Source organism: Manis javanica, chromosome 14 (genome assembly GCF_040802235.1).
Source record: "Manis javanica isolate MJ-LG chromosome 14, MJ_LKY, whole genome shotgun sequence".
NCBI classification, from domain to species: Eukaryota; Metazoa; Chordata; class Mammalia; order Pholidota; family Manidae; genus Manis; species Manis javanica.
The window spans coordinates 61,839,935-61,861,055 of NC_133169.1; the positions used below are offsets into that span (position 1 = coordinate 61,839,935).

General features: G+C 41.5%; 1 protein-coding gene across 6 annotated transcripts in view; it reads right to left on the reverse strand.

The window, feature by feature from the left end:
• Window positions 1-21,121, reverse strand: part of SNCAIP (synuclein alpha interacting protein) — a 142,499-nt gene that overhangs the window by 49,972 nt on the left and 71,406 nt on the right. For 4 of the 6 annotated variants that reach the window (XM_017663906.3, XM_017663910.3, XM_037005259.2 and 1 more), the window contains exons 2-3: window positions 17,809-17,911; window positions 5,410-5,482 (exon numbers count right to left, since the gene is read on the reverse strand). In XM_017663906.3, the coding sequence (XP_017519395.2) occupies window positions 5,410-5,482; window positions 17,809-17,865 (130 nt within the window). In that variant the 5' untranslated portion in view covers window positions 17,866-17,911. Of the gene's footprint in view, window positions 1-5,409; window positions 5,483-8,060; window positions 11,892-17,808; window positions 17,912-18,099; window positions 18,121-21,121 lie in introns of those variants that run through there. The other 2 variants (XM_073222058.1, XM_073222059.1) reach the window with 2 other exon arrangements.

The following is a 21,121-nucleotide window of genomic DNA, read 5'->3' on the forward strand; positions in this document are numbered from 1 at the left end:
CCGCACGGACAGGCAGGGGGGCCTGGGAGATCAACTGCCATCGAAGGGTCTGGGCTTCCACAGTGACCCTGGACTCTCTCAGAGGATTCTTTAGCTGTGAGGTTCTAGGATTCTATTACTTGAATTTCTTTTGTGACTTTTTTTAAAGGACAAGTCAGGGCAAAGGAGATATGTAGACAAAGAGTGTTCATTTTTAATGGGAAAACAGAGCCTATTTAATACCAGGAGATGCAAGAAAAACGGTATGCTCTCAGCAAGGAGCAGACTGCTCTCAGAGATGCTATGAATCTCTGAAACTAGTAACAACCTGCCATCTCCCCAGTGTCGACACATACTTTTGCCTCCAATTGGGAAGATGGGGAGGAAGATGTCACTTCTCCCTTATGACAGGATGGATGTTCTGAGACAACAGTCACACACTGCAAGACCATACAAGCTAAAAGGCATTTAGCTTCTGTATCAGTTTTTCCATGTCCCTGTGTTCCATTTCTTTCCCTCCTTGCCTAAGTGATGCTGATATCTCTACTTCTGATCTCTCATCCTTCCTTACTGAAGGCTTCCTTGAACTCATTTCTACAGAGAGATTTCTCTATCAGTTTTGAGGGTGGGACATTTGTTTCTTAGAGGCAATAAAAATAAATCAAAACATAAAAGAGGACAATGTGAATCCCTTCTCATCAGTTTTCTCTCCCTCTAATACTCATTCCTGACTTCCTTAGTTCCACAGTGCTATTAACATTTGAGGCAACCAGAGAGCTGTGGTGCTTATAGCTGTGGCTAAGCAAAAAGAAGAAATGTTCAAGAGATGGGGCGAAGATGCAATGTAGTTAAGCTCTGTTACTTCTGGCCCCTTTCTGTTATCTCCTACACTACCAGAGTTTTATTTTTTCTTTTCTATTGCCTTCTGTTCCCATCTCTCCCCACACTGATATATACCCTTTTTCTCAGAAACATAAGCAAAGTGTTAGTGGACTGAAGGTAGAGACGGTCTCTCCCTCTGGACAGAGGGGATAGACAGCTCCACTTCCATGGGTAAGCTCAATGCTTCATTCACAAGGACGGTCACGCACATTCTGTAGTAACAGAAAAAAGCAGCAGATGGAATTGTCCTTCCAATATGATTATAGCCACACAAAAATGTAACTCAGGAAAAAAGAAAACACTAGAAAGAAATATTGTAGTTTTTTTTTTTTTTGGTGGCAGGCTTACTTGTAGTTTTTTCTTCCCATTTTCTGTAATGTATTATATTACCTTTATAATTTTGTTAAAGAAATAGAACTTTGCTTATAATTTTTATCTGAGATTTTCACCTAGATGTTTTGCTGTATGTAAATTTTTACCACGCTTGGATAAACTGAGGTTTCTGTCATAAATGTTAACTTCTTTGCTGTAGCTGAGTGTTCACTTTCTTCTCTGAAATCTTAGAAAATGTGTTTCCCTTAGTCTGTTTTATATTCCATCACGTGAGATTGGTTTACCAGTAGGCTGATTTAAACTGCCATACTAACCTTTGCTTCCAGGCTTTTAGCATTAAACCTTCATAAACTTTAAAATAGGAGGTTTTTATATTTAGCATCATTATCTATGTCACAGTAGTGTCAAAAGGATAAATTGCATGCCAATTTACTATTTTTGGTCCTGGCTGAAATCCCTGAATATCTTGGAAAACCACATATTTTCAAAGGTTCAAGAGTTTGTCACAAAATTTGCAGAGGGACTAAACACATAGCAAATTTGCAATGCTTTCAAATCTACATTCAAAATGACTTTACCAGGTATCAAGTTTTAAAAGTATGTTTTTTTTCTTTACTCGTTATCATACAGATGATATTCCACATTATCTAAGTATTAAAATCTTGCAGAATCTCTTCTCAAACACACTGAGGGCCATTTATCACTGTTACTTCACAGAGTTTCCTAACCTCAGCACCTCTAAGTTCTCAGATACAAAGTTGTGTTAATATTTATCTGCCTTCTTTCATAAGAGAATGATACAGTGAGCTTAGCAGATACATATTTTGAAAGAATCATAAGACATTTAAAGCACTGTGAATTGAAGCAAATGTGTTTCTGAATGTCCAATTAATTAGAAAAAAACTTGAAGTCAATGAAATTGAATATGTTTAATTTGAATACCTTACGTCAACCTAACATATTTTAGTCCTCATTTAGAGAAGCCATAGAACAGAGGAGTTAATACTCACTGACTTGCACTGGTCTCTTTCCCTACGTGAGCAGCAAGGACTAAGCAGAGAATATGTGCAAACGTTTCACAGATAACTTCCTTTTACAGGTGCAACATTTTCATATATAATTACCTTGCTGCTATTCTTTGCCCCCCAGTACTAGTCATGTATGGTTCCTTGGATTAAAATCAGTCCTTAGTTGACTCAACCAGAGGAGCACAGGAGACTGCAGACCTGTTTCAAAGGCACTTTGAAATCTGGGCAAACTATTTATCCTCTATGAGCCTCAGTTTCCTCATCAGTAAATTGGGTATAATAATGGTCCTCCCTCAGAGAATTATTTTGAAGACAAATGTGCTGTTTTCAGAGAACCTGGCATAATGCCTGGTACATGGAGCACCTAAGAAAACAACTCAGAAATCTCAATAGCACCTATGCACCTCCAAGCACAGACAAAATTTATTCTCAGCCTCTCAACTCCTAGTTCTTCACTTCCCTCCCATCTTCTTGTGATATCTCCAGCACCTTCGCACTTGTTTTCAAAACTTCTCATAAAAATTTGAAACCCAGTCATAGTAGCATAATTGATGGATAACACTTTAAAATATTATTCCCGTCTGGGGAAAATATAGATGTCAATAGGAATCAAAGTGACAGGCAGCTTGGGTGGAAGTTTCCCCAGGGGGTGCCCCATCTAAAAGAAGACGTGGACTATTCTCAGAAGCCAATGTGCCTCCAGCTGCCATCTGTTTGAAAAGATCACCATAAAGACGGAGGTTTGTAAGCCCTCTCAGAGCATAGGTGGCCGACACAAGAAAGACTGGAGGGTTGTGAGGACGTGGTATTTCTACCTCTGGATGCAAATGGAACTAACTGAGAATGCCTACATTCTTTTAGAAACTGGCTGTGAAAACTACTATGTTGAGATTTCTTTCAAAGGAACCGACAGATACGTGATGCTGTGGAGAGATGGATCTTTCCATGTGTTTTTTTTCTAGGATCACTCTCACTCTATTAGAATGTGGTTTACTAGCCTCCAAATGGAGCATCACACTGAGGGTGTATGTGTGATTCCATTAAGAGGCCTGAGTCTTGCCTTCAGACATCAATTTCCTGTCCAGTCTAATTACTGCTGATTACCTTGAGCACTGGGGCTTAGCTCTGGGTAAAGTTTAAAAGCTTCCAACTTTGCAACTAGCCTCCTTCTCAACCAGAGAAGAAATGTCTAACATCACCTATTATGGAAGTGCCTAGAAGTCACACGACATGAAGAAAATGAGATGAACCAGCCCCAAGGAAAATTACGTTTAAAAAAGCTTTGGTTAATTCACTTACTGTGGTAAGCAAGAATAGCTATTTAACAGAGAAAAGAAATTCACCACTTAAGCAATGAGGGAAAAATGCTGATTTTTAAAAGTGTAGAAGGATAATACCCTAAAATTAAATTAACTCCCCCAAGTCCAGCTGGCTCAGAGATAGTATACGTAATGGATAAGGGAACAGATTCTTAGAGGCAGACATCTGTGGTTTGAATCCCAGCTCTGTGACTCAACTGCTGTGTGGCTCTGGGTGAGACCTTTAACTTCTCTGCTCTGCCCCTCAGTCTGTTCATTTGTATAATATAAATATCCTCACAGCACTTGGCTCCCAGGCACTTTAGAGTAAGTACATGGAGTTCATGTAAGTAAAGGGCTCACAACTGTGTCTAGCTAGTACTGTTACTGAAGTGGCTTTTTGCTGTTCTTACTCCTCACCCCCAATTAAAGAAAAAAGGGAATCCCGTATATATCACCTAATTTTGATCCTAATAGCCTGGTAACATTGATAGAAAAAGTTTCTTATTTACAGCGTAGATAATTAGTCACAGGCTCAAGGCTGTAGAGATGATAAATGCCTGAATGCTAACTTGAACACAGGTCTTCTGGCACTGAGATTGACGGTCCCTCCAGTCTGGTCTGCCTGAGTCACTGATCACAGTCAGAGGTTCACCTTGGAGCCCAGTAACGCCTTTCAAGGAAACATATCCTTAAAGCCTTAAGCCTCTATTCAGCCTGATGGAAACTTGAGTGTGTTTGAAAACAAAAAAAAAATTTTTTTAATTGAAGGCAAATGAAAACACTTATCTGAGCTTAAAACTATCTCCTATGTTTCCAGCTGAAATACTGAAGCAGTGGATACACTCACACAAAAAAACACACCAGATAAACAAACTTAGAATTATTAGAAGAGTAATTATTTTCCCTGTCTCATCTAAGCAACATGTCAAAGGTAAACCAATAGTCCAGGAGAAAAGTAAATTAGTTTTGCACAAGACTTTCTGCTTAGAAAAGCCTAGAATTCTAGTAGCTCTATAGGTAAGGATCATCTATTTGTTTTTAAATATCATGCACATCATTTGAGGATTTTCTTAAGCCTCCCATCACCCATGACTCTCAGGATTCCAGTTACTATCAGAGGAGGCCCAGCTTTGGAAGGTTAATGGTGATGCCTTGGAGTAAGGGCTTGGAAAAATAGAAAAACATCACTGCAGAGTTTAATGCCATGGTATCATTCCCATCAATATCCTTTTTTATTTTCATTTTTGCCCATCACAGAGGGACAAGGAGAGAGGCGTAATTTGATTTACAGAGGGAAAAACAACCCTGAATGTCGGGGGGTGGGGGCGTGTGCAAGGAGAAAAGGTCACCCAGCTGGTTTTCATCTATATGCCATAATTCTCTGTTTCGTTTACACTATTAAACTCCAAAGCTTTGCTTTAATCTTAACTGTTACAGTATGCCTTACTGCAGATTCTATCATGTCGCATCCCTCATAGGGTTTCAGACTTTGGCAAAGCACCATCCCCCAAGCTGGTCCTGGCCATATGGGCAGTGAATGCATCCAACATTTTTTCATTGGCGCCTGCATCGTTATGTTTTGTCACCAATGGTTTCTTGGCTTTTCAGCAAACTGCTGTGTGTACCCTGGTTTGGGGCTGTCGAGATGATGGCCTGCATTTATTTGTATACAGCCGAGTCCCCGCGAGGGCCTCCCGGTCCTGTTAGCCTTTGGAGGGTGACCTAACATCTGTTTGTTGAGGGTGGAATGGGGGCAGTGAGTGGAGAAGCCAGAAAAAAAAAAGAACACAGAGAGCAGGGACGATCCATGGGAGAGAAGCAGCTTCCCAGAGTCCTCCACGCTGTAAAAGTCAGGACACGGAGGAGAGGCAAGGGGCCAAACCTACCTGCTCTGTCTTCGCTTTGCGGATCACATCTTCGGCATAGTTCTGGGATGGTCTTGAGAGACGTGACTGAGTACTGGATGGGAAGCCGGAGGAGAAAGGGTGTAAAATAACAATTTAGAACAAGAGCATTGTATTCACTCAAATTGGCCAGAAAAATCAAAACACAAGAAGCGGTCCTTGAGTACAACATGTACATCCAGAAAGTTGACCTAATTTTACCCTAAGTGGGCCTCTTGGTGATCTGGCAACATCCCAAGCTCTACCTATAAGCATCCAAGCAGATGCAGCTTAAAAACAGGCTGGAGAACCCTTCTTTAAAACACAAGTGGGGTGTAGCCAGCAGACATTCTATCTCCCATCACTTCTGTTGTTTGTAGAAGACAGATGACTTTTCTGACCTTGAGAATGTCAAGATGGCCGGAATATTTGCATTCTGAATCCTAAGAGCAAATTTATGTGGAAAAGCCAAGGGACGGAGCACCCAGCTTCTTGAAGCACAGAAGGCAGCCAGGAGCCGTATCTGTGCCGATGTTAGTTGGATACACAAATATCCCTAATGTTGCCACTTGCCACAGTTTTGCTGTGTGGCATCTGTAATCTCCATGGGAAATCTCAGGGTAATGCTAGAAAAGGTGAGAGCAGCATGGCCATGTATAGATTCATCTGAATGGCAAGACCGCCTTGCAGGTTCAGGGGCTGGCAGTCAGGATAACAAATGACAACATGAGCGACATAACATCAGATGAGCTAAAACAAATGCAAAATCAATAGCTATAATTTATGGGGACTATGTTTGATGTCAATCAATCTTTCTTTGGAGGAGGGTGTCTTAAAATAAATAGCATGCACTCTTTCTTTAATCAAAGGACTGTCTTCAATGATACTTTAATACATACAATACAGCTTCCTAAAAATATTGTGACCTGTACATTCAGGAACAATGACCTATGTAAATGAGAATATATTATGAATTATTTCACTGTTGCAAAATTTGGGGAAATAGAGGGGAAAACATTCAGTCTGAAAGAAAAATGATCATGGAAAAATCATTTGGATTATTCTAGCATTACCAGTGAGGAATGTGTAACTAGCACACATTTGTCAATAAGAAGGTACTTTAGTGAGCTTGATGTTGATAGATGAAGCAAAGTATCACGAAGACCCCCCAGTGCTTTCACACAGATCATGACAGCGAGACTAGGGGGGTGCAGTTGTAGCTATTGTCAGGCTGCCAATTGCATGTCACAAACAAATTAAATTTCCAGTAATTCTGAGTGAAAAATGAAATCTCAAATGACTAATTAGAGGAATTACTCTTACCTGTCTGATGCAATAACATAATCCTGTTTAAGTTGGGCATTCCTCAGAGACTGCAGGTGCTTTAGTAAATATACTTGCATACTTAGGAGGAGGGAAGACTGCCTCTTCAACTAAACATGAAATTCAAGGATATTTTCCTTTCACATTGTGTTCTTTGGAGGTTGGGAGTAGTTAAGGTACAGAAAGCATTTTTCTTGTTACTAATAAGGGACCTTATATTTCTGGCCAAGTACAAGCCCTCTAAGGAATCTGGTAGCTTCTTGAAACCAGCTGGTAGAGGTTAAATAATTACACAGTTTATAATCCAATTAAAATTGGGCCTTTTGTTCTGGCTGCCGTGTGCCCCATGAAAGCACCCTTTGGTGAAGTCTCATCCTCTTTCCTTTATTTTTTTGTGTTTTTTTTGTTTCATTTTGTTTTTATTCCGAGGTATAAGTTTAGAAACAGAAAACTTAGGATTGATAGTGCTTAAATATAGTTAATGATAAGTTCAATAAAGTCTCTCATTTGATTAAATGTATCTGCATTTCTAGCCACATGCATCTTAACTGCCACCTCCCACCCTCAAGTCAGGCATGTCGGAATCTCTGATGTATTAGTTTTACTTTCAACTAATCCTATGTGACCTCAAAGGTCCACAATGTGCAGTGGCTTTTAATGTGAGGGTTTAAATTTGAACAGCACAGGCTGCCTGGTTGGTATAGGAACAGAGCCCTGGGCAGGGACTAGCCTCTCTGAGCCCCACCCACTGCCTCACCCTACATCCCACATGGCAGCTTTGTCTCCATCCCTGGTCACTTTTGTGAAGGCATACATCTTAATTCTTTGGGAATAATGACCTGTAGAAAAAGCCATGTGGCTTCTCCTGCTAATGGAAATCAAAAGTACAGCAGTCTAAAAAAAGGATGATATGTTGGCCAGAAAATCAAAGTTTGGATAATTGTAAGGTTCTACGGAATGTCAAATTCAGCAATGACTCCAGTCTATATACTGCGAATAAATCCAGCATTCTTTATAAAGACCCAAGAATAAATCAATCTGTGGGTTTGTTTCAGTAAGTCCAAACACTGTTCTCTAGATAGAATATAAAGTTTAAGGGAATGGTGTAACGATAGTTGTGACGTGAATTGCTGCAGAAGAAACACAACTCAAACAGCAACTTGCAAAAACATTTTGATATTCACAAATTCAGGAATAGGTAAATGACCCAGGAAGTCTCCCTTGCAAGACTGCATCGTGCTACCATCTGCGAAGGGAAGGCTTCCCCGGACTTCGTCCCGGTGCATGGGACAGATGGCCTTTTATAAGGAGCTGTCAGATCGCCAAACCACCTCATTCTCAGGACAACGGCCAGCTCCCTGGGCAGCAACTACCAGCTTTTTGGCCCAATCAGAACCAAAGGCCAATACATCTTCCCCATCTCTTGTCCCCAACCTTTTATATTCTGTTCCCTTGACTCCAGCTAGGGGAATAATAGGGAGATTACTGAATGATAAAAAAGGAGAGCAGGTTTGCAGATGGCTGAGAAGCATTGTATTTCCTATCTCTATGTTGCTCTATTCTTTCTCTAAAAATCTTCCAGAGATTATTCCCTGTAGAAACAGCCTTTTGATCCAAGCTTCCTTTCCACTCCTCCATCATGTCTCAAGAGAAGCCCCTGACAAAGGCTGACCAGCTGCCTCTGTTTCTGTGCTGTTCCTGTGCATTCAGAGTTTAGTTTCCCTTCTGTTCCTTGGCTCTGGGTCCTCCTTGGCTGCAGTGCCTTCCCCGGGCCGGGCAAATGCCACGGTTCTGCTAGGCCAGCTGTGTTCTGCCTTCTCCCTGAAACCCTGGCTGGTGGGTTTAGCGCTGACCAACCTGCCTTGCCTCAAGTTCTGTTGTTTCCTGTGTAAGTGTGGGCTCCCTTAAGTGCCTGTAGGAAAGGATGATTTCTTTGATTTGTATATATGCATGGCACACAGTGAATCATTAACTCTTTGACTAAAATACCAAGATGTATCCACATTTGGTTGATTGCTGGACATAATATTATAGATGCTCAAAGGCATTCTTTCATATTTAGGTCATGAGTAAGAATCTCTTCTACGCTTCCATGTTTGTACTAGAGTTAATCAGCTTTCCAAAATGAAGAGATTTGACTAAGATGCTTTGCTCTTTTGAGTCCTCCAGTGGCTCTGTACAGCCTATAGGACAAAGACCATGGGATTTAGTGCAGCACGTGAAACCCTCCATGAGCTCAGACTCATCTCTTGCCATTTTCCAGTTCTCTTTTGATTGTGCTAATACCAAATTTCTTGTGGATCCCCTATCGACTGTTACCTGTCCATACCTTTATGTACACTATTCCATCTATCTGGAATGCCATTCCACCCATTTAACAAGGCAAACTTTTTTAATCCTTCAATCTTTGCATCTGTATCACTTCTACAATGTCTTGTCTGATGTTCCCAGATGGAAGGAGTTCAAGCCTTCAAAGTACGGTGTCTGACCTGCAGCATCAACACCATCTAGGAGCTTGGTTAGGAACTCGCATCCCTGAGCCCCACCCAGAAAGTCTGAGGGTGGAGTCAGCAATCTTTTTACAAGCCATCTAGGTGATTCAGATATATGCTCAAGTTCAAGAATGACTGTTATACTATTTCTTTATCTTAGGGATATATCCATTACAAAATCCATCGCTGACATTTCATCTCTATGTCTGCATAATTGCTTTCTCCACTTTCTGAAGGTGTGGACAATATTTTATTTACCAAAGATACCAGGCACTTATTGAATTGAATAAATTTCCTATGTAACCAATGATTTTAGTGGTAATAATAATAGTAATAATGTTAGTCCTCAGTGTTTATTCAGCACTCTTCTTTGAAAAGTCCATAATTACAAGTCTAGCAATGTAACCATGGTATATTTAAAAGGAAAAAACACTTCTAATATTTTAATAGTATGAGTACTGGCTGATGTCTTAGCCTTTTGTATAAAGAGCAATTGGTCTGGGGCCAGAAGATCTGGAATCAAGTTTCAGTTCTGATAGGTATTAATACTGTGGTTCTACAGGTAAATCAGTTCAGATCTCTGGTACTGTTTCCGTATCTATAAAGAAAACCATGTGAGATAATAGAAGTGAGGTTAACTGTAAGCTGTACGATGCTATTCGATGCTTTGCCTCCTCTCGAACCATTTTCTGTGTGTACACAGCCCTTCTCTCCTCATTCTTCTTATGATTTTAACGCAGGAGGTCAAGATGTGAGGGCTAAAGAGGCAGGGTGAGGGGGCTGAGCTGGGGTTGGAAAGGAAAGGAAAGAGAGCTCAGCCTGTCCCAGCAAGTGATTTGGCTCCTCTTTGGTCTTCCCTCATCCAAGAGAGTCACGGCCAAGGGCTGACACTGATGCTTAGCTTCACAAAATGCAGACTGATATCACGCAAGGGCAATCCTACGCAGCCCAGCCTACACCAGTCAGTGTTGTCACTCTGCCATGCAAAACAGTTTGAACATACACGGGATTTGTAATAATGGTGCATGGTGTCTCCATTGGGCCATGAGGATCTCTGACCACCCTAGATAGCACTCTGGATTGAAAAGCTTTGGCCCTTACTCCTGAAAGCTGGAGCCAGTTGGGTGAGCAAGCAGACATTACTCAAGCAGTAATGAGCCACAGAAAATGGAAGAACAAAGTCCCAAGCACCTTCTTGAGCTGGAGACTTTTAAACAGCTGAGGTCCCATTAAGTTTCCAAAAAAAACATAAGCCAGTCATCCAAACAACTGTCCTGAAATTCATGGTTTCTCATACAGCTTTCCAAAATCCAAGCAGGCATCTCAAGAGGCACACAATAAAATGGTGACAATGTGCACAAAGTGAGCTGGTAGTCAAAGCAGAGACACACAACTAAAGTGAGATTTTCAGAAGCATGGTATTTCTAAAATTCTGACCTCTTTTCCAACAGCCTGCCCTTCTAACTCAGGAAGGGGTGTCCTGACTTCACAGTCTCCATCACAGGTGGTACCCCACTACCCCTTCTCTGAGGTGTGGTGATAATAATTCGCCCATCCTTGCTAGCCCTCTGCTTGTGCCTGGGTCTGCTCCTCTCCCACCTCCTCTGGACTCTAGCTCTGCCATCACCCCCTCTTCTCTCCTTCCCTTCAGCTACTCTTTCAGTATTGGCTCTCTGCTCTGACCCTGCAAAACTAAAGAAGCACCCAGCCACCTCAGGACATGTTGCCTTCCTAGTGGGCTCTAGACCTTTCTGGGCTTGTGTTCACAGCCATCTTTTCTGAAGAATCACCTTGGTTCTAGTTTCTACTTCCTCACCTCTACATTTACTCCTCCAGCCACCATATGTGGCTTCTGTTCTGTCATCCCACAGGCACTGCTCTTATTATGGCCACTAGTGAGTCTCAACTGGAAAGTCCAGTGGTCACTTTTCAACCCTTCTCTTTATAATGACCTGTTTTCCACTGTGGACCACCTCCTTCCTGTCCTCGTGGCTCCCTTGTATTCCTTCTACATTTCTGAAAATTTCTTCCCAGTCTCTTTTGAAGAAGCCTCTTCTTCCCCTCCACGTGGGCCACACTTCTGCACAGTTCCTTTTGTGGAACGTTGTTCTCTTTCCACGTTCCACATTTCACAGGTACTGACTCCCAGAGTGTCAACCACCACCTCTACACAGGACAGATACTGGTGCTCTTCATGTGCATCTATCCACCCCGGACTTAAATACATTGCTTTCTACCATTTAGGCCCCATTAAAGAAAACTATTATAAATGGTTCTATTTTCAAATACGTTTGATTTTTACTCTTATTCCTTGTTATCCTAACAAGAGATTTTAAAAAATTAATAATCAAATTCTATTATGCTAAGACATTGCTTATAATTGGTGCTTGGGAAAACTTTAATTCTTTTTGACAATTTTAAGAGTATACCAGGAAGCACTTTATTGTAATGCTTATATGTGTAGTCAGGAAAAAGGTGTACATTGGTACAGCTAGTGAGATCGCCGTATTGAATGGTCCCCCTACCCCACAAGGGGTGTGGATGAGGAGAGTGTTGGATGAACTTGGTCACCAACCAGAGGTGACCAAGGGGTCCAGCAGAAGTAGTTTTCAATTCAGTGGTTACATACATAGATTCTAGAGCCAAACTGCCCACGTTATTATATCCTGGTGTCAACACTTTCTAGCTAATTAATCCTTACCAGTTACTTTACTGGTGTCTGCATATCAGTTTCTTCATCTGTAATCACGATCCTATGAAATATGGAATAATCAGGACCTACGAAAAATAGTGTGGGGAAGACGACAGTGTACCAAAGAGGGAAGTAAGAAGTATGGCTGTGAAGTTATGAGGCAATAATGTAAAACATAGGGAAGAGTGTCTGCTGCATAGTAAGTGTTCAATAAATGCCATTATTATTATTCACAGTGAAAAGTATTTAAAATGAAGTCAAAATAATGGTTACTATTATTTAAAATAATAATTAAATAATATTTAAATAGTATTTAAAAATGGATATTTAAAAATGAAGTCAAAATAATGGTTGCTATTGAGGCAAAATTACAAATTACAAAAGAAATTTATCTTGAAGTAGAGCAGATGGCTAGCTACAATCCTTTTCAATTTCAATAATGGCCTACTTTTCATTGTGTGCCAATAATCAAGCACTACAAAAATATAAAGACTGACTGTCAAGAATAGTTTGATATTATAATTACACCTGACCTACCATGAAGTTAACTTGATCTTTTCGTAGTATGCTCAATTTTATGTTATTGTCAGATTATTATAGGGTGCTATAAACTCTGTAAGAACACAGCCTAAGTCTGGGTCATTCATCCTGAGTCTAGAACCATTCCTGGGACACTGCAAATGTTTAACAAATGCTTATTGAGTAGATAGGCATAAAATCTAGTTATGCATAAAGTGGTTTATATATAAATAACCTTCATTGTCAATTTAATAAATGCTGTATATATTAGGAAAGAAAAGAAAGTTTAGGGCTATCTGCAGAGTAAAAGAAGAACAAATAAAAAATATCTGGCAGTTGCTCACCTCTCTTGGAAATCACTCTGTCCCTAAGATTGCTTTCTACTTTCTCAGAAGAGGTGTCTATTCCAAGACTTAAGAGTCTGGGGACCTGGGTTCTGCTCCCAGGCTTTTATACTACTTATGGGACATGTATAATTCATCTCTCCTGGATTAGATTATTCCTAATTCCTTTCTTGGAAGGTGTTAAGAAAACAAGATAACACAGATGACATATGATATCAGAACAAGGTGCGAGGTTTTTGATAATGGGGGTAGGAGAAAGGAAGACTCAGGGGTAATTTAGATGTGAATACAAGACATTGCAGAACATCTGAATGGTTGATGAAGCTAGATCATACTGAGAAGCCCTGAAAAAAGTTTTAATACAGACAAGAGCAGGATGACTGCTAGGAAGGGCTGGGCTGGTAGACAGGAACAGCAAAGCAGGGACCGAGGCAGCCAGAGTGACGCATGTGGAAGTCTTGGTCACCTTCTTGGTAGTGCGAAGAAAGTATAATTGGATCTTTCTCAGACAGATTCCTTGCTCGAGAGGAGGGGCAAGACAGGTTCTTGGCACTTGGAGCATCTTTATACTCTTTTTCAAATATCAAGTCTGGGTAAAAGCTATATTCTTCACCCACCCTACTCTCTGCCCTACTTGGTAAGCTCAACATACTCTTTCTCGAGGCCTGCCACTGCTGTGAAATGGCTCTTTGTCAAAATGTAATGAAATCTGGGAGGTGTCAGTAGACTGAGCTGAGGAAAGGGTGATACACACAAAACAACGGGGGCCAAGTGATGCCTAGCCTGCATGACGGAAAATGTGAAAACACTGAAAGTGAGATTCATTTGCCTAAGAGTTAATTTTTCCACCAGAATGTGGTTCCAGCTCCGTAAGAAAGTGAATCCATTCAATTCTGTGCTATTATTTTAGGTTGTAAGGTCTTGGTAAAGTAGAAGGACACTTATTTTTCTTGATTTCATTTGACATGCACACAAAGTAGGTTATGCAATTACCCAAAAAACATCAACTTTCACCAAAGCTGCTGTCACAGCGATACAGAAAGGCACAAAAATTCCCACACAGAGGGCCAGAGTATTTTACTTGGGTGTATGCACATATAGATATGTAGATGTCTATCTACATACATATCTACATGTATGCATGTACATGTAGGTGTGTTTCTGTGTGTATACATATATGTCTATGTGTATGTACATAAATATTAAGGTATGTGTTTACATACATATATGTGAAATTTCATATTTTCTCCATAAAATCCAGTGCTATAGGTTGAGATGACTATTATTTTACAGATAGGAAAGCTGAGGTACAGTAAAGAGATTTGCCTAATTCTCTTTAGCTTGTGTCATTTTATTTATTTATTATATATATTAAACTCTGTTACTTCCAAAAAGCTATTTGCAGTCATTTCAGTGCCAACTAGGGATGGAGATTCTGGTCCAATTGGGCCAGAGAGTCTTCTGTTCAACCAACGTGCTCAGAAGGGGAAGAACAATGTGGCCCAACAGTTCTGTACTTAAATCCTATCCCTGCCACTTACCTATCTGTAAACTTGGGAAAATCACACAACCTCTCTAAGTCTCAATATTTTTCATCTGCCAAATGGAGGATTAAAATAGGGCCTGCTTTGCAGAGATGATGTGGGGCTTAACCAAGATGACTGACCTAACAAGTTCAGTGCAGCGCATGACACAGTCAACATGCACTGGCTATGCACGAAATTCTTCAATAGATCCATGGTTCAGCCTCTGCTTTATTCAGTCTTGTGTATAGTACTATTTTTGAAAACAGCAAATTGGCCTCTCAATGAAATAGATACACCATGGCTACTAAGCACCCTAGGATCGAATATTATTCCAGAGCATTTTTCTTTTTCAAGACAGGGAGGATCTGGCTTCTGTAGGAATAAAGAAAGAAATCTGTAAACCCCTTTGCAGTGACAGAAAAGCCCAACTTTGAACCTCTGTGTTTATGTGTGTCGTCATCTCTCCTTCACTGATCTGAAGGAGAACATTATTGTACAATGTTCTGCCCTTTTAGATGGCAGGGTTACAAGAAAGTATAGTTTAAACCTTGCATTTTGCAAAGGATGAGCACTATTTTTGAGTCTGGGAAATTTCAAAATAATTTGATTGCCTTCTGTGTTTTGTCTCATTAGATAAAGGCGAAAAAATTCTACTTGTTTTTTTTTTTGTACCAATATATGGCTTATGTTTTAATTAAAACAATAACCAGGCTCATGACCAGAGGGAAAAGTCATGAAACAGAAAGCCTAGACTGTATAATAGGGCTATGGCTAGAGAGTAAGAAGAGCAATTTTGAACTGAGGCATCATTTTGATAACCATCTTTTTCAAATGTACCATGTACTGTCCTCTCTGCTCCTGCCACTTAACCAGCAAAGAGGCTTAAGGCGGTAGTTTGCAGAATCCTAGATATAAAGGCATGTTTATGGGGGACTACATTTCTTTTTGTGCCACTGAATTAGCAAGATGAACACATCTTGATTTTTTCAGTGTTAGCATTTGAATAGTCTCCATTTAGTCCTTAAAACAGTTGTAACATTTATTGCTCCTTATTTTACCTACATAGGTTAAGAACAATCATTTCAGTATTAAGAGGTTATCACCACTGCTTTCCTTGTGAAGTCATTATGCAAGAGCAATAGACTCTGGCACATTGAAGGTATTGAACCTGACTCAGATTGCCCTATTATAACAAAATCTACCATGTCATCGAGGTTGCAGTCAAAGTACAGCCTCTTTAGTTTCATGTGGATTAAAATAGACCAAAATTGTTTATCCTTGGTACTAACAACATTTTAGGCCAGATAACTCTTTCTTGTGGGGGATCTTCCTGTGCATTAGGTTGTTTTGAAGCATCCCTGGTCTCTATGCACTGGATGTGGACATTCCAGAAACAGAGCACTCCTAACTAGCTGAGTAACCTAAACAGGTTCTATAAAATCCCTATGCTTCAGTTTTCTAGCTGTAAAATGCAGATGAAAACAAGTACCTTCTTCATAGGATTGTTGTCAGGATTCAACAAAATAATGCTTATCCCATAGGAAGTGGCTCAATCAATGTTAATCACTGCCATTTTGATAATTCTTTGCAACTTCATGTTTTCCCTTCTGACTTAAGTTTAAATGCGACCAATAAGTTTAAGTTAAAGTTCCAAACAATAGAAACATTTAAAGGAGGGAAGGTTTGAGTGTAGTTACACGATTACAGACGGATAACTTTATTCTTGTTTTCAGAGTGGGCAAGTTACAGAAGCTTGACTATTGCATAATCCTGAATCCCAATTTGCTAAACAGCTTCACTTATTGCTTAACATATTGTATTATCTTTCAAGTGGAGATTCCTAATTCATCAAAATTATGGGGTGCTGCCAGATGATTCTTCCGTAAATACAACTGCTCTATTGTATTTTTTAAAAAAAAATCTTGACATGATGCCTGATCTTTTTCCCTTGAGCTCTTTCTTCACCATTGGTCATATAAATATTATTGCATTATTCATTGAAATAATAACAAAAGCTACCATTTCTAAGAGCAACTTAGTAGGTGCCAAGCTAAGTGCTTCCCATTCATTATTATTTCAAACTCAATCTCAAACGACCTTCAAAGTTAGGTGAGTATCTCAGAGAGGCAAAACTAATGTGCTCCAGCCAGCAAAGGTCAGAACAAGGCTGGAGCCCAGATGGGGGCCTTGCCAAGCCTATGCTTATAAAACGTAACTTCATTATCCAAGCTCACAGGGCTGCCCGGGATCCTAATCATAACATGAGTTTCCTTTCTGAAACACCTTCCACTCTGTCTGCACTTCCCCCCATTATCATTCATTTCCCTTGTCTTTCTCCACTCAGCTCAGAATACCTCGAGGGGAATGTTACAAAGATCTAGGCCCTGCACACTTTTAAAGCCATGCGCTGTAATTTAACGAGAGAGACACACACAGAAAGACAGCAGAGAAAGGAAGAAAAGAAACTCACTTCATATGGATCTTAACAAGGATTAATAAAGACTGTGCAGCAGCTGAAGTAAGGAAAGGCTGAATTCCTGTTCCCCTGGCACAGAGACTCATCCAAGGTTGTATAAAATAGGTCATTCATCAAACTCACCCCAGCCATTCAATTCTTGCTACAGTCAGTACATTTTACTTCCAAGTAAGGGGTAGAGGAATAACACTGTTGCTAGAGGCACTTCAAGTTAAGTTTATCTTTTTGAGACAATTTCTGGGGGTGACTTAAAGCTCCACACCCTGTGAGATCAATGAAAAGTAAGGTCAGAAATTGTGACTTCAGAGGCCCTGGGAAGAAGTTACAAGAGGCCAACACTGATTGTGTGGCCTAGGATAAGTTAGAGTCAGCTTTCAGCAGGGCACCTGTGGACCATCCATTCAGAGCAGCAAAGAGTGAAGCTGGGGGCAGCAGAAAGTGGGAACTGAGGTTCATTAGCCCACGGCATTGTGCAATTGAGCAGGGCCTCAGAGGTCACCTGACCCAGCCCTTGTCAATCCTGACTTTTCCTCAGTGTTCCTATGAGCACCCAACCTGAGCTCTGACACCCGCAGGGAGTGGAAGGATCCCTCTTACTGTTCGTCAGTTAAGAACACGGGCCGTCCTTCAGGTTGTGTCCCTGTGAACTCCAGAGAATGCAGGGGGTGGCATAGCCAGTCATATGAAGGGAATTAACACCGACAGGATTCATTGTGTGTGCATACGGAACTCTGTGAAAGTGCCTATTTCATAAATTCACTCAATAAATAATTTTGACAATGAAACAGTTGAGGAACGGGAGGCTAAGGGAGTTAGCCTCTCCCATCAAAGCTCACACACAATTAAGTGGGATTCACTTCTTGGTCTTGGAGACCCCAAAACCACACTTTGTCCACCACAGGGGATTCCTGCTGTCAACTTCTAAATGTGGTTGGGAGAGTTCAGGAGATGCAGACTGTGAGAGAGAAAGCTGCCCATGTAGGGGAAGGCAGAATCTCCTGGGGCCTTGCTTGCAGCCATAACTACTTACAGATATGTCATCACTGAAGTCAATTTCATCCAAGTCAAGGTATTCGGGGGCTTCCATTATTCTTCTTTGCACATTTTGAGTAAGGTCAAATACTTATGAAGCCCTGGACAAGACAGAAGCAGGGGAGAAAGGCAGGAAGGTTAGCTGTTTTACTGTTTAAAATCATACCTATTTAAACACACAAACGGTGAAGGGCGACTGGGTGCTTGCACTGCCTTTGAGTGCATTGCTCTCTCTGAATGTCCCCAGCCTGGCTTTCCAGAGGCGGCAAGCACAAGCTATGCAGGCTACCTGGGATGGCTCTGCAGGGAGCACCCCCCTTTGACAGTGACGGTGAAGTCCTTGCTCCAGCTCAGTGGTGCCTGTTCATGTTCGCCTGAGCAGTAATTCAGGGCAGACTTTTCCCCTGTGATCCATCTGAGGGCTGACCTAACCCACACCTGGCCCTCACCACACCCTGTGGGAAAGCAGGGCTTTGGGTGGGGATAGGCATGCATTCCATTGTGACCTGGGGGCACATCCGGATGTGGCGCACGGAGCAGTGCATACTGACCCCACGGCAGGACCCCAAGCACAAGACAGACACAGCTCACCAACGGTAACAGGTATTTTGGAATTTGTCATACGACTTCCAGTTCACACACACAAAAAAGAACCTAAGTATAGATTTAAGCCCTGGACAGAGTTATTGCATCGTCCACCCTCCTTCTAGCAGCTCTGCCTGCGCACAGTGACCTGCCGCCGGTGCCAGGATGCCCTCAGCACTTGCGTCGGGGCTGCCTGTGGCAATTCCTGAAGTCGGTCCGGAAGGTGCATCACCAACCAGCTCCTTTTCCCACCACTTAGTGTCATCACCACTGGTGGCAGCAGAGGCGCCCACAGGTGTCAAGCGCAGAACGACAGATGGCTTGGCGGTGTCCCAATGCCCAGTTACATACTGCAGAGCCAACTGTCAGATCCTGAAAAAGATCTCATTTCCCATAACATGTCTTTCTTATTATAAAAACAGTCTTATGTACTCAGGCTTGTGTATCAGAAATAACTAATTTTCTTCTCTTTCAGTGCCCTAGTCCAGGGGTACTTTGCTGAAGAGTGAGGTGCATGGTATAAGAAAGTGAAAATAAGTCAGGGCTGATAAACAGGGGGTTATCATTTTCAAACCAAATGGCTATTTTTTAAAAGGAAACTTTTACTCTGAAGACACTGCTTTCTCATTTTGAGTTTTTTCTCTTAAGCTGCACAAATAGTATTATTACACAAATGGGGAAAAATCCTGCCACCCCATACCTCAGACCCATCAGTTGATTTAATTTTCAGTGTTTCCTCTCCTCCCCCCTTTCCACATGCATATACTGTTTTTTACATAATAGGGTTTAATTATAGGGGATACAGAGATGATTCAAGAAAGGATTAGGGTGCTACCACCATGTTCAAATGAGATTATCCATTTTGAATAAATATTAAAAGTTCTTCTAAAATCACAGTAAGGTTTAAAATGAAAAGAAAACCAATTTCTGTTTGTAAAAATACATATGCATATAAATATTTAAAGGCAGCAATTTTACCATTTATAGAAATCTAAAAATAGGTTCCTCAGCAAACGTGTCAGTACAAAAATATATCACTTTTTCCCTAATCCTCATGAAGATTTTCAGAGAACAACACACTCCCATACTTGCAAATTACTCCAAATAACTTTTTCTTCCATTCTGGTGGATTCTGAGACAATGCCGGCAGTTTGGAATCTGGCTTGTCAGCTAACAGACTGTCTTCTAATCCAGTTTCTTTTCACTAAACCTGTACCTCACAATGAACTGTTGATTTACAGACTATTCCCCCAGTCTTGGTGAACACAAAGATGATATTGGGTGTCAGGATGGAGTACAGGTGAATAGTAGAAACATGGAAACACGGGGTGATGAAGCAGAAAAACACACATTAAAGCTGCGGGCCAAGTGGATCTTTAAATATATGAAAACAGAAACTAAATACAAAATACAGATGAAATGTCTTAACCAAGCAAATCAACAAATAACCACTGAGTCCCTGTGTGAGGTATTCTGCCAACATAAAGAGCAAGAGCTACTCAAGTATAGCCATTCCAATGGCACGTATCCAGGGGGTGATATAAATCATGACATCAAAGCTGAAAATCTTTATATTTGGACTTGGAGGAAGGCAGTGAGAGTCTTTATTCCATAAAGCATAACATGAGAGTTACAACAGTTTCAGCCCATTACAGGAAGACCTGGGCCACTGCTTATATTTACCTAAGAAGGTTGGATCGTCCAGCCTCAGACGGAATGGTCCAGGACACCCAGGAGTCTCTCCTTTACGTCCTGATGGGCCTTCACATGCAGCCATCTCCTTTAGGACACCTTATTCTGTCTATGACCCAATTCCTTTCAGCCTTCAACGCTTCTCTCTTCCCAGGTACCACTTTGAAAGTATTACATCCCCCTTTATGAAGTGCAGAAGTCCCTGTGGTTCACCTGGCCACACTCCCAACAGTAATGGCTTCTTGTCAGTCGAGGGTACATCCTCATTGTCTCAGTGCTCCTTCTGCTGCCCCCACCCTCCTCATCTGCTCCTCCTCTGAGCTCCTGGCGCCTTTGGGTACTGGCTCCCGGGGAATCAGGAATGAGATGGGAAGGGATGAGGTTAGCTGACAGCAGCTGCTGCAAATACTCCAATGTGATAAGGAAACTGAGCTGGGCCCTGGGTGTTTTCCCATCCTGCTCTCCTGGCCCCTCCCATCCACACACCAGTCCGCAGTGCAAGCCAGGGGGCCCTTTTTCTGACCGACACCACACATGCTCTGTCTTGGAATGCACAGCTACACAGGGCAAACACCGGAGGCCCATGAGCGAGCCTGGCCCACAGATGTGATGTGTTTGGCCCCAGCAGTGTTTTAAAAAGAAGGAATCAGCTGCCAACTTGTAGGCCTTGGGTGATTTCATGTAAAATTCTGGATCTCTGGCTTTGCTCTAACAGGGTCTGATGCTCCAGCAGCACCGGTCTGCATTCCCTACGGCTCTTGGCTGGGGCTGCAAGGCAGCTGCCCTGTCTGCCTAGGAGATGTGACCCCCCAGTTCCCACCCATCTGCTCTGCTCAGGGACAGGCTCTGCCTAGCCTTGGGGGCATTGGGGCAGTCAACCATGCAAAGGAACTCAGTATTAGTAAGTACCACCACCCCCTCCTTTGTATTACTGCCTCCTGACAAATAATGTTTACTTCATTTGTATTCTAAGATTGAATTAGCATTCTAAGATTGTTTTAAAACCTCTTTTCACACAGCAACAGTGAAATTTC